The sequence below is a fragment of the Manacus candei genome, unplaced genomic scaffold (genome assembly GCF_025592945.1).
Source record: "Manacus candei isolate 608988 ecotype Guabito, Panama unplaced genomic scaffold, ASM2559294v1 h1tg000063l, whole genome shotgun sequence".
NCBI lineage: Eukaryota > Metazoa > Chordata > Aves > Passeriformes > Pipridae > Manacus > Manacus candei.
Genome location: NW_026138111.1, coordinates 990,335 through 1,004,547, shown reverse-complemented (window position 1 = coordinate 1,004,547; position 14,213 = coordinate 990,335). Strand labels below are relative to the sequence as shown.

Genomic DNA, 14,213 nt, shown 5'->3' with positions numbered 1-14,213 from the left:
ATTATTCAGGTCATCATCCTGGAAACTGATAACATTGACTCACATTCCCAGAGGCAAGAGATTCAAAACCAGGTTTCCCAAAGCTTCCAGTTCTAACCACCAAGCAAAAGAATAGGAACATACTGTGAAATCAGCTCTACTTTCTGATATTTTCCCTATCTAGATCTTCCCCCCTCCCTTTCAGCTGTACTGCAATGCAGACTGCTGTAGGGGTTTATCTGAGTAAATGCTGTACAGTTTCAGTGGTGCATAAATCCTTGCTTCTGATGGAACTGAAGTCATCTACTGAATGTAACCTGCTCAAAATAGTCTGAGTCACCCCAAAGTGACCTTTTTGGCAAACAAACTACTCCCTGCATTTTTTCCCAAAGCTGTAAATAGATACAATAAGGCACTGAGTCTACTGTGTGCAGCCAACAGTACCCGTTCCCTGCAGCTCTCCCAACTCAGCCTTCGTCAGAGCGCGGCTGAAATGGTGTTCCCCACCCACAGGCCAGGGGCTGACCCCAGCTCTCCAGCCCAGGCCCAAAACAAGACACAGAGGACAAAGGATATCCTGTGGAGTTCTCCTCCTCTACCCCTTCTCAAAACTGCTGCCAAATAAAGAAGCCTTTGTTAGAGGAACACCCAAGTGGCACTTCTGGCCATTTGAACTGTACGTAACAGCCCATAATGAGCAAACAATGGGCAACTTATGTTGAGAAAAGCCTGGCACTCCCCGAGGGGGATCCCTGGTGTTCCTCTGCCCACTGAGATGTGCTTCCTCTGCAGTCCTGTGGTGTGCACTAAGAGCAAAAGGGGAGAAGTCTATCTCCCATTCTGCTGGAACTTTTTATGAAGCACCAGTTATTAGCTCTAACTAATTACTGTGTAGCTACAGAAGTCACTGATGGGTGAGGCTGAGAGATTTCACTGAGGGGAGATCTTATAACTCAGTTTCCTCCACAGAGCTGTGGTATATCAGATTTCACAGCTTTTACTGTACTGAACATATTTGATAAAGTGTATAGAAGCAAACGCAGAGGTCACAAGTGAGAAAGGCTCTGTGGATGTTAGAACACCCAAAAAAACCCCTGATAAATCCCCTTTAAACCCCACTAAACCCTCATTGCTTTATGCACACAAGTACTCAGCAGAGTCTTGTTGACTCCTGTAGGGTCATGGAGACACTGTAAAAGACTATGGACAAATCTATAATTTAAGTTATCAGGGTATCCTACAGCCAGGAGCAGCAGATGGAGAAACTGTGGATGTCCAGGTTATATTTGAATCAGGCTCTATTGAATCACAGCTAAGTCTTCCATTGGCTTGATCCTACACACAAGGAGGAACTTCCTATCAATTCAAAAGTCCCAGAAATTACATCCAAAGTCATTAGTTACCTCAGGAAGCCTCATGACAATACTTAATTTCAGCTTTTCATTCTGTTCAGTGTTATCCAGATCTATAAGAAACAGGCAAAAAACCAAACCAAACAATCAGTAACTGCATAACAAACTTTCAACTGTCATTGAAAATATTCTGAATAAATATCACCTCTGTAATGAATTGAAAATTTCAATTTTCAATGTCATCTGCAAACTCACAGGTGATGCACTTGATCCCCTTGTCCAAACTGCCAACAAAGATATTAAGCAGGCCTGGCCCCAATACTGAGCCCTGGGGAACCCCACTGGTGGCCAGCTGCCAGCTGGATATAACTGCATTCCCCACCACTCTCTGGGCCTGGTTGACCAGACAGTTTTTACCCAGCATACAGGGCACCTGTCCAGGCCATGAGCAGCCCGTTTCTCCAGGAGAATGATGTGGGAAATGGTGTAAAATATTTTACTAAAGTGGAGGTAGACAATACCTACAGCCTTTCCCTCATCCACTAAGCGTGTCACCAGTCATAGAAGGAGATCAGGTTGGTCAAGCAGCACCTATCTTTCACAAACCTGTGCTGGCTGGGCCTGATCCCCTGGTTGCTCTGCATATGCCTCGTGATAGCATTTGGATTGATCTGCTCCATGACCTTCCCTGGCCCTGAGGTCAGACTGACAGGCCTGTTCCTCTTGTTCCAAACATAATTAAAGCAAAAGCTGAGGACTGGATAGCAGACGAATTTCCTCACTTTCACAGTCATACAAATTTCCCAATAAATTCTATTATGACCTTTAGTATTTGCTTTTCTAAGAAGTCCCAAGTGGAAAAGCTATAAACTCAAATTCTCTCCAAACAGATATTTCTTTGTGTACTATGATAAGGCCAATCATGTAGTCTGAGCCCTTTCAGGTAGGCAACACCATCATCTACAGCCCTCACTGAAACAACACTCTAAGGACAGCTGAGTGTCCTGGGCAATAAATCCTGTGTCCAAGTTGAGTGGCTTGAAGGACAACAGTCCCCATTAGCTGGCTGGTAACAAATGAAACACTTGATGCTCACTGTACCTTTCAGCAATTTCCTGACACACGTTTCTGTCAACTGCAAGACTCCAATATCAATATAGTGCAGGAGGGTGTGCAGAGGGAGACAACGAACACCAAGACCCAAGTGCAGAGTGTGAAAACCTATGAAAGAGACAAACTTGTTTGGTACAATATGGGAGTTTTTTTCCTAAGTCTCTATTAAAGACTGGCATTACTCTAGCTAAAGCCATCACTCCCCTTAACTTCTGACTGTTTCTAGTTGGTGAAGAAATCAGTTTATCAAGACATTTAGTCTTATTTAGGCATCCTTTAAGTCCTCTCAAGTACAATCCCCTCAGAAAGAAAAAAGCCAAGGGGACTGAAAACAGTCATTAAAGTCATACAGAGTCACTAAACATCTCCAAGCTGTTGCCTCATATCTGAATTGTTCTATTAATTTGTCTTTTCTATCTTTCTTTCCTCCTAATTAATCAAAACCTGAGGCCTCACCACCCTCCATACATGGCTGCCACCCACACACTCCCACAGCTCTGTTAACACTTCAGTTTCTCATAAACATCAGCCAGACAATGGTCTTGTTATCACATGACATAACTGCATGGCAGCATTCGTGCCCACATGGACTGAGGGACAACTCATACCAAAAACAGTTTCAAAGACTGAAGACAGATCAGGAAATACAAACTAGAGAGAGTCAATCAGAATCAAAGCATTAAGATGTTAAGAAGTCTTTCCCTAACAAAAATAAGCAAGTGTTTTGAAAAGACCATAAATGATTACGAGTTGGTCTGGGAAATCAAATTCTACTATCGAGACCAACTTTTCTATCAAGGTTGGAGGTAACCCTTTCAGGATAAAACTGAAAAAATATTAGCAGGGCAGCAGCATGAGAAAAAACACTCCTTTGCTCCATGGTAGGAATTTTCCCTTGTGGCTCTAGACACTGAACTCTAGTTTTCTAAAAACATATAGAAATGAAAGGAATCTAAATCTTAGTTCTAAGGTAAGATTGCACCCAAGCACTCCACTGGAAACCTCTGTTTTGTTGTTTCTGTTTCTAAAAACTATTTAGTTTTGCTTCATTTCACTTGCACATGTTTACCAAAGGCCTTCCCCTCTGTAACTGTCTTGACTAGATTTCAATACTGCCACAGCTAACTTGACACATGTTGCAACTAGTGCTCTCAGGGGAGGAATTTATAGCGTTGCTCTCCTCAGTTATGATTAAAACAGCAAAACATAGGACTTACCAGGAGGTAAAGGCATGCACATGCCATTTGCTGCTTCCAGAATCCGACTCATGATGTGGAACACCGCAAACTCTCCTGCACTTCCTCTTTCGTCACTGTAGGTAATGAAGTAGAAACATATTTAGAACCTGAGGTGCCCACACTCTGCTGGAGAGATGGTCAATTTGCTGTACTACATGTGCACTAAATGCCTGCATTTGGGGTGAAGTGCCATGAGATGCTGCCTTGTTTACTGAGGTGTCTGTCACCCAACAGCACCAGCTGCCCAGTGCTGCCACAAAGAGTTGCTCTGGTGTCCCCACCTCCTCCCTCCACTGCTGCATATTTACAAGTCTCTCAGCAGCACCTGGGATCAACAGCAACAGATGGAAGGGTGCTGGTATAAGGGACCTGGCTTTTGTAGGTGTTTAACACCCACTACCCAGCTTAGACCACTATAAACTCAGTAACTTTAAATTCCAGTCGTAGAAATGTTTGGTTAATATAATTTAAAATATTTAATATTTAAAATAATTTAGAGAGGGCCAGCAGGGTCATTAGGAACAATAGGTGACAGTCACATTGACATTCACAGCAACATAAGCAGTGACTGTTCAAACCAGTGGTACTCTTGAAGATCAAAATCATTATGCCCATATTTTAAAAGGCAAGCTGAAAACTTTAACAAATGACTTGCTCACAAGCAGAAGACGCAGGAATGAAGCTGGTATCTCCTCCAAACTTCTTTCATTATTCGATGTATCAGATTCAGCTAAAACAACAAAGAAAAGACTGGATGTTTCCAGGAGCCTGTGTACAGCAGGCCCTTGCCCTTCATTCATTTCACACACCAGTTTATGTTAAAATCTTCTCATGGGACTCCTACTACGTCTTCTTTTTCTTTTCCCCAGGGGCTCAAAATGTGAAGTTATTAAAATTTGAATTGTAACTGAATTGCAATATTCCAGAAGTTGAAAGTGCTTCCAGCTCATCAAAACACTGTCCAAGACATATAGCAACTTAACACATGGTGCTTCTCAAAGATAACTCATCTCATGCTCTTGCATCAAATTCTCAAAGATCTGTTTGCCACGGAAGCAAAAACTGCATGTCCAAGTGGCTGAGCATTTGTCAAGGGCTCAGCAAAAGTGGATGACACTGAAGACAGTGGAATCCTCAGTTTGCCAAGAAAAGTCTGCAGAAGGAATCTCAAACCGAGTTCTGGCAAGGAGGAAAGATGAGACAAGCAAATGCCTCCCCTACACTATTGAGTTTCCTTTCTGTCCATAGTGAAATAAAACAATCCCTTGGCCCATATTGTTGCTTCTTTGTGCTCCCGAACTGACCTCCACTACAGTCAGTCAGCACACCAAAGCCACAAGCCTTGTTCTCACACTTGGGCCATCTCAGCTTCTGCAGCTGAAAGAGAAACCACATACAAAGAGTTGAAATAACTTCTTCACAGCTGTCATGTGTAACCACTTCCATATCTCAGTAACACAACTGAGACACTTCCTCTGTGCCTTTTATCTCTGGCCCTCAAAGCACAGCAATCAATCAATCCCAGGAAACTTTCAGGAAGCAAAACTGACCCCTGTTCTGCAAAGAGGTGTCACGAGAAGTTACAAACCCTTTTCCCTGCTCCAGATGGCCAGAATCCAGGAATCATTTTTCCCCCTTCTCTTTTCCCCTCATTGACTTTGCCTTCTTCAATGTCTAACTTGTCACAGGCTCTGAGCAAGAGGGAAACAGGACATACAGGAGACGTTCACATGCAAAGGCCAGAACTGGAATACTGGTCTTCAGTACTGCTCCTGAGTGTTCCTCTGTACCTTGGCCAGAAAGCTCTACAAGACAGCATCTTGTCCCTCCACCACTTGAGCCAGGCTTGCACAGCTACCTGATGCAAAATAACTACCTAATATTTTCCATCTCTACACTTACTAGATGCAGTGGAAAGATCCAGTTTAATCTTTCTGGAGTATAGCAAGTTTTCCAGGAAATGATTTCTAGTTTTCAGACAAGGGTCAAAAGAACTGCATCTGCTGTTGGAATGACTTTCACCCCCGGCCAGCACACAGGGTGCAGCTAAGGCCTCTGCATCATGACCTGCAGCTGGAACTGAAGATATGTGTTAAAGTGAAGGGAGGGTTCTTTCAAGCTCCAAAATCACCACTTGCTATTTGTGCAACAAAAATGGTTTTCAGGAGTGATACTCCAGAATGAATATTTTTTTTGCTTAATACCATAGCACACTGTACAGCTTTTGCCAAGTATAGAAAGCTAACAGCTTCTTAAGTCATAGCCAACCTCACTATCACAATAGACTTGAATCTTAAATACATGCATGCTTGTGGCGTGATACCTTCACCAACAGCATGACTCACTTTGGAGATCAACGTCTACCACAGACATTGCAGAAAACACATACAGAAAGAGAAGTCATGTCTCAGACTTTTTTGCAGAATATAATACACAGGATAATGTGCATGAGAGAAAGCAAACATTATCTGTTTGATAGAGGGAGCACAGACAGTTTCCTGTCCAAGGTAAGCAGAGGTTCTCTGGGGGAACCAAGTTAAGAGCTACACCCATACCAGGTAAGGCCATTTTTCATTGAGTAACAAGGATACATAATACAAAGTTTTTTGGGGCAAGTACCAGAAGACATCTCCCTTGGAGTGCTCTAAACTACCAACAGTGAGACTGCATGCAGGAGGGTCTAGGCTGACAGTGCTGTCCTTGCTGCTTTGAAACATCTGCATTTCCAGGCAATGCTGCCTGGAACGAGGAGAGTGAAGTTCCACTAAAGTAATTAGGAACCATAAGTTCTCATCTCCTGTGGCTGTTTCTATGGCAAAGACATGGGAGCAGCCAAAGAAAAGAATCAGGAGCAAAGGAATCATGAGCAAAGGAGAAAAGGGAGTGAGACAAGGTCTTGCTCTCTTCCAGATCCCCTCCTGCACAGAGGATATGACTTCTTCTGAGGAAACTCAAGTCCAAATGGTGTCTGTCTTCTATTCCTCTGCAGCTGAGCCCACATCAGAAGGAAATGGCCACAGACATCAGAGGAAAAGGTGCAGCTACTGCAGTGACTTGCAGAGCAAGTGTATTCAGGTCTGCCTCTTTTCTGTGCCACGGGCTGCCTGTTCACCCTGCCTCCCCTTCTGCTTGCTGTCAGTTCTTCTGTCACGCTGCTTCTGTAAGTTATTTCTCCCCTTTCCTGCCTCACTGAAATGAAAAGAGTGAAAGAAACAGATATGCAGTAAAGCTAAGACAAAGTAATTGCAGGGGAGAGAGAGACTATGGACACACAAAAAACTACTGCAGGCGTGGTGGCACGTGGACTGGGACCCAGACACACTCAGGCAAAGAAGGAGTTCCCACCAACACATGCCATTCACACTTCCCCATGTTACTTCTCTGCATACAAGTACACCCAGTTCTCTGACAGCAATCAGCCCTTGTCTGTTGTTTCATGAGAAACTGTCAATGCTCCCAGGTCTTGGCTATTCTGACTTCAGCTACAATGGATTTACACAGTGACTACACACCACAGAGCCCTATTCTCAGCCATTCCTGGGTTCCTGAACATAATAAAAAATTATTTTATGATGGCAAACAGACAAGCAAATAATTTCAAATCTCTTCTGTTTCACTAGTTTCAATAGCTCAGCTACATGCTGCTGATGCTACAATTAAACTGTTGGAAGACTCAAACAAATTCCCCTGAAGAATTCAAACACTTAGGATATAGAAAGGTTTAAGATGTAAGAGTTTCTGATTAAGATGAGGGGAAACTCACATCTAATAATGACATAATTTTAAAGTTTTCCAAGCAGTACCTAACATGCACCAGCCAGAAGGCAGAAGCAACTTTTAGAGACACATTATTATAGAATCACAGAATATTCTAAGTTGAAAGAGACCCACAAGGATCATCAAGTCCAACTCTTAAGTGAATGGCCCTTACAGAAATAAAACCCATGATCTTGGTGCTATTATCACCATGCTCTAACCAGTTGAGCTAATCTCAGGGTTATCTTTGTTTATAGTAGCTTTTCTAAGAATAAGCCTGTCAACTGAGTGGAGAGAATTCTTACTGTTAGTGACATTAAAAAAAATTAATCTTGAGAGTTCACTAATGGGGAGGGCTGAGGTTTATTTTGCAAGATTTAGTCTACAATAATTTAGTCTTGCAGATCAAGGTTGTATGGGTGTTTTCATACTTTTTATCTTAAGTTTTTATTAAAAGTGAACAAACTATTACTAGAAATTGAAGGAAAGGAGAACAAGCATTCCACTTATGCTTTTTCACCACCATTTTCAGGTACAAAGCTTTGGTTCCTGTTGTACTGTTCCTATTTTAATCAGCCACTAGTTTTATCTTCTTTTCTACACAGATGCAGAAAAGCCTGCCAGTTACCAGTGAAATAACTTGTCAAGCTATAAAGTGAGGCCTGAAAAGTCAGTAATGGCAGTGAAGCTGCAGCAGTTCGGAGAATGCTGTAAGGTTGACAGCACAGCTGACTTGCACGGGACTTCTGAAGAGATGCAGGCATCAGCAGCCTCAAGAAAGTTTCCCAAGGCTTCCATTCCCAGAAAACACCACTGTGGGGAGTTTCTACTGAACGCTGTGGCAGGGCTTGCACGAGAACAGGATTTAGTAGTTGCCACACAAGCTTTTGTGAACTGCCTTCTGTGCTTAAAGGACATGACGCTGAGACAAACAAAGACAGGTACAATAATTTCTGTGCACAACAGTCACAGTTTTCAGAGCTCTTTTTTTTTTTTAAGGTTTCTCTTAAGAGGAGGAAAGACAGAAAAATTTTCATCATAGTTTACACAGATCTCTTCATGCAAAACTCTGTCTCCTGTCACACAAAAAAAGCCCAATGAAGGCAGTATGTAGGAGCAGTGATGCTTTACCCATGTGTCATATTGTAGTGAAATCTTTTTTTAATAAATTTGTATTTCCCCTGGTGGCACCTCTATTATTCAGAACTTGCAGCAATGTTTTCTAAAGGCAACTAAATGGATCTAATGATCATTCTTTGAACTTATCAGTTACCATTTTCATTTCTGTGAGTAGAGCATATTCGTACAAGCTGTAAAGAGAACAGTTTCTTCTGTATTCTGAGTGACCAGTACAACTCTTTTAAAAATACTTAAATATTATTAATTTCCTTTATCAATACATACAATATTAAGCTGAAAAATATGTTTAAATATCTTAAAAACAACCTCCTCCCATCAAATATATACATATATATACAAATCCTACATACCCAAGGATCTACCATTCAACTAGTGCATGCTTACTCAAAACAGTGACTATGAAATCCAACTAACCAGGTTTGCAACGTAATCCAAAACTATTTGGTCAATCTTCTTTTTTCCTACATACTGTAGATGTCTCATAAGGTGATCCTTTAGCTGAGCAACCATCTAGGAAAAAAAACCAAACCCAACAATTCAGTGTCCTTCAAACAAACCCAACAAGTCAGAGCATCTTCAAAGAGATACAAAAGCTGCAGCAGGTGCAGGGCCAGATCAATAGGCACTGGCTCAACAAAATGTTTCTGCATTATGAAACTCCAGTTCAGAGTAATATCCCAAGCTACAATCCAGTCTTGCTAAATTCCACAGCAGATGTGAATATCCAAGACGGCAAATTCAGCAAATGAGTGCTAAGTTGAACTTTCAGTGACATTGAAGAGAAAAAGCTTACAGTTCTTACATCTCTCTGTGTCAAGCCAAGTGAATGGAGAGAAAGAAGGATTTAAATATGAGCACTGAGTCCTGAGAATCTAAGTATTACATAAAATCTCTCAGAGAAAACTAGCTCAAGTACAGTTTGTAGCAGTAGCCAAGAACCTGAGAACCAGAGTGATTAATAGCAATTTCAGGTTAAACATTAATTGTAAAGCCTTTAAAATTGAGTGTTTGTTATCACACAGTCCATGCCACTCCCTACTCTCTCCTTTCTTAAATACTCACTGACCTTGCATGGCTTCAGATTGCAACTCAAGTCCATGCTGGCTCTTGGCTGAGAATTACTAAGCACCATGATTTGTTTCAAAGCTCAGAGTAAAACTGGAGCAAATAAAAATCTCTGTCTCAAGGAATTTAGATGTAGATTTATCTGAAATGTGTCAAGACAGCAACACAGGTATGAGGAAGGCATAGATGAAGGACAGCAGTGACCTGCTTTTTGGATCTGTCTGAATAAACAGTGGGGAAGGAATGCAGAGAAGCTTCAGAGAATGAGAGGCAAGACTTGGAAACAAGGTGACAAGACTGAAAAGAAGAAAAAATTGCCTCGGAGGTGAACAGATAGGACAGTGTTGATATGCTCTTCACAGATGCACTGCTGAGACTTTCCAGTGCATGCCAAAGAGTTTCCTTTGGGTTTAACAGTAAGAGAAAAAGACATAAGTAAAGATGTGTATTTAGACAGAGGAAGGACAGGTAGGAGTTTGAGACAGGATATATTACCCATAAGCACATAAATGGTAGATCGTTTAGAGAGGTCACTGCTGAAAACAGAGCAGGAGATGAAGCAGTCCCAGCAGTGAGGTAGAAAGAAAAGGAGACAGTAAAAAAAAGCTGTTAAATTGAGGAGCAAGAAGATCTGCAATCTTCAATGTTTTAAAGATGTAAAATAGTCCAAAAAGAACTGACAGATTAAGATGAACTCCAGGAAGACAGAATAACAGTTTCTAACTGAATTTGTAATCGGAAAAAACATTTAGACAAATCAACTTTCAGTTGCTGTTTTTCCCCTATGCCTTATGATGACCTTTAAGGTGGTATCCTGACTATGAACTCTAAAACTTAGGAACTATGTTTGCCCCATAGCTACTCTCGGTGAGACTGAGCTCAGCACTGGAACTTAGAAGCTCACTTTCAATATATTTGTGGAGGTTGTGCGTCCCCTAGTGCACACTGACAAAAGCACATACCAGTCCCATTAGTAATTGCTGCTGATAATCCTCCTCTTCAAAGAGAGGTACGAGCCTCGCCTCTGAAATAAACAGAGCAAGAATCATTCAAGGACATGACACTGCAGAAATACCATGGAACTTCAACCAGCTTCAAAAGCACTTAGGAACACACTTAGAAACAACCAGAAGTTGTGGTTTGATCTACTCTTCTACAGAACTAAGATAGTGAAGAATTATGGACTGCATAACAGAACTGAGAAATGGAAAATCACCCTTTATCTGCTATCTTCTTCCTCTTTCCTCTGATATTTAACACTTGTCACAGTGTGGTGACTCAAGAAAGCAAAGAGACACAGAGAACCTTCTGGTAACACCAGTGCAAGTGCATATGCTATTTAGATTTAGTTGCCATTTACAAACAAACAAACTAAAACAGCTGCATGGGTCTTCCAAGGAAATGGCTAGACAGGAAGGAAATACTCCAGGGAATCACCTCCCACTTTCCTGGTTCTCTCCCATGGTGTGGCTCCTGTTACTCAGATTTGCAGACCATTACGAAAAGAACATAACTTTCTAACTAAATGGAAGGAGGTTATAGTATCTGCTAAAATTAATAACCTGTATTTCCTAATCAGTGCTTCCCATCTAGGAACAGCAAAGGAAGAAAAACAATCTCCTATTTCATCATGTAGCATAAAACCAAGTCAACATTTTACAAAACCAAGCGCCAATTTTTTACAAATTTTCAGCTATTTTTGCTCACATTGAAATATAATTACTTCAACATTTAGCAGTACAAGATCTGTGCTGCTTGATTTTAAGGGACTTGAGGACAAATCTACAGGGAAGACACGCTACATTGATGCTTGTTACTGGCTGGCAGCTATTTAAAAATTCTCTATTAACAGTTAAACATCTGACTGCTTCATCAATCACCACCTTTGAAAGCATGAAGCTGAGGCTCACTAAGTTGATATAAGGGCCCTTAAAGTCAGAGACCACTGCAATAACTAGCAGCGGCACAGATGACTGGTGTTAGGGGCTAGAAATGAGTGCACTGAAAATTCATGGTAATAAAAGGTGAGAGCACCACTCAGATCAGCATCATTTCACAGCACACAGTGGCAGGGCACACAAGGCACTGATGTGTGAAGAGCAGGAACATAATTCACTACTAAATTCAGTTTTAATTATTTGTGACAAGAACTGAACATCACAAAATCTCCAGTGCTCCTGGCCTAGGGAAACTGATTACATCTGCCTTCTCCACACCATGATTTTTCACCAGCTCTAATCTCCTGCACAAGTTCTGATTGTTGCAAAGGCAGCTGTAAGCAGACAAAAACTCAACAGTAACATGGTGTCATTGAAGAAGAAAATCCTTAGGCAGGCAAAGTTCTACTGCTTATATTGTTAGATCCAATATGAAGTAGGAACTTTATCTTCAAACATTTCCTAGTCAGTACATGAAAGTTTTCTTCCAGTTTAATAACTACTTATCTTAATTCCTCAGACTCTTCTGTGCAGAAAACACACACAGCAATTTATTTTTAGCAAACAACGGTTAGATGGAAATACTAAAATAAACCTTACAGCTAAGGCCTACATTGAGACAAGTTTTACTTACCAGAGTCCCAAGTGTCCAGATGAGAAAGCACCCTGAGGTTTGAAACAAAAATTAGTGTGCTTCATATGCAATACTCTACAAAATTTCATAAGGTCGTAAAAACACTTTAATGAATCTTTTATCTTTCAAAGATAGCTAAAGAAATATGAGAACAGTACTCATGACTACATTTAGTAAAAATATTAAATAGCATAAAAAAAAATCTATATGTCTAGGTTGCATAAGAATAACTCTTCATATCTCTCATAAATTCCCCAGATCTAGAAGCCTGTGTGTATTTCAGATCATCCCATGATGATTACAAGGACTCCAATAATTGATTTTCACCTGAATAATCTTCCTTAAAGCTATCTAATCAGATATCTAACTAACCAATGAAATTACTCACTAAATCCTCCAACATTCTTGCACAAAGCAAGAAAGCATAAATACAACAGAAACCAGTACGTACTTTTTGGCATTTTCAAAAATATTCCTCAAATATGCTGTGGTTCTTCTATCTTCTCTCTGGTTTGTAAACAAACAAAAATCCACAAATGCACAAAGCAGAAGACCAATTAAAATACTCCCTGACAGAATGCAGATGAGAAATGAAGCTGTTTTTCCCTTCGAATGGGAATAATGCACAGTGGGACTTCAACCCACCTTCCAACTATCCATGCTCATTGGGACTCACACACATCTAACCCACACAACAATATAGTGCAAGCTCTGCTTTTGTTTAATTTCTTGCATTATTTTTAGAGAGTCAAACTTACACGCTTAACTTCACCTTAAGTGAAATGACTGCAAGTCTTTGCACTTCTCATAATCAGATTACAATTTTTTTATCTTCAAAATGAAAAAGACAACTTGTCCATGCTTGGCTTTAAAACACCCACTTCAGAGGCAGCACTGGAGGCTGTTTCAGGGCACGTGCACTCACCTCTTCTGAAAGGTTACGCCATTCCCTCCTGAGCACATTATTGTGGTAGTGCAACTGTGGCTCTGCATACTTCACACTCTCCAAGTTTGAGTTGAGTTTCTCCCAGAAGCCTTTGGAGTTTTGGAACTGCAAAGTATTGCAGGGAAAGCATGAATACAAACTGCACTGTTAAAGAAATACCTCATCACCCTCTCACTAAGTGACTGCAAAGACATGTGATTAATGTACCTTCAGAACAATCCAGGTGAAAAAAGTTAAACCAAAGCAGCTAAATTAATTTCTCTTGATTTCATGGCAGGGGTAGCACTTACTTAAACTTGAGGTCAAGACTTGGTGCCTGTAGTGTAGATACTTTGCCACCTCAGTATCCTTTTAAGTCACTGGGAAGAAATGAATACTTCTGTATCATAATTCATCTGACCCATTTCACAAGTTTGGGATGGGAAGAACTGCACCACAGACTACACTGGCCATATTGTCTAGACTTCCTCTGACTGTAAAAGGAGCCTTAGGCAACTAATATAGATGTAAACGTTTACATTTGGTCAAATAAGTCCCATTCTGGGTTTCTGGTAGTTCCAAATAGAGGAATATCACCATGGTCCCGACAGCTGCCACTATTTTCAATCTATATTAACATTTAGATTACAAACATCCATTTACCAACCTCAAAATCAGTGCCTCATCCCAGAAAAAAAAACAAAATCCAAACATTCCCATATCAATTCTAAAACATTTGACTCTAATGCTAAAATTAATTTAAACTCAGCTGTGAACAGACAGGAGGAAAAAACCCAAACAAAACCACACTGGTTTCCTGAGCTAGTTCTTGGACTGGGTATAAAGATTTGAAGTTGTTGTTTATAAATGTGGGGAGATGTGATCATGGCTGAGGAAGAGATGAGATTAAGGCAAATCTTTTTGGCAGTTTTAAAAAAACAAGACATGGTACGAGCTGTTCTTGCCCCTCTTAGTATACATTACCTCCAAATACAGGCACTACAGTAGCGACATTTGAATAAAGACAAGTTTGAGTTCACAGGATTTCTCCATCTTGCATTAACATGTTGGATT

General features: G+C 40.8%; 1 protein-coding gene across 4 annotated transcripts in view; it reads right to left on the bottom strand.

Annotated features, from left to right (window-relative positions):
- Window positions 1-14,213, bottom strand: part of GSAP (gamma-secretase activating protein) — a 45,543-nt gene that overhangs the window by 4,914 nt on the left and 26,416 nt on the right. For 3 of the 4 annotated variants that reach the window (XR_007907382.1, XM_051805061.1, XM_051805060.1), the window contains 9 exons: window positions 13,140-13,265; window positions 12,666-12,721; window positions 12,215-12,246; window positions 10,606-10,667; window positions 8,993-9,088; window positions 4,342-4,412; window positions 3,662-3,756; window positions 2,433-2,552; window positions 1,383-1,444 (listed from right to left, as the gene is read on the bottom strand). Coding sequence is in view for 3 of the 4 variants with exons in the window: in XM_051805061.1 (XP_051661021.1) it covers window positions 1,383-1,444; window positions 2,433-2,552; window positions 3,662-3,756; window positions 4,342-4,412; window positions 8,993-9,088; window positions 10,606-10,667; window positions 12,215-12,246; window positions 12,666-12,721; window positions 13,140-13,265 (720 nt within the window). In the remaining variant the exon portion in view is untranslated. The remainder of the gene's footprint in view (window positions 1-1,382; window positions 1,445-2,432; window positions 2,553-3,661; window positions 3,757-4,341; window positions 4,413-8,992; window positions 9,089-10,605; window positions 10,668-12,214; window positions 12,247-12,665; window positions 12,722-13,139; window positions 13,266-14,213) is intronic. The other variant, XM_051805062.1, reaches the window with a different exon arrangement.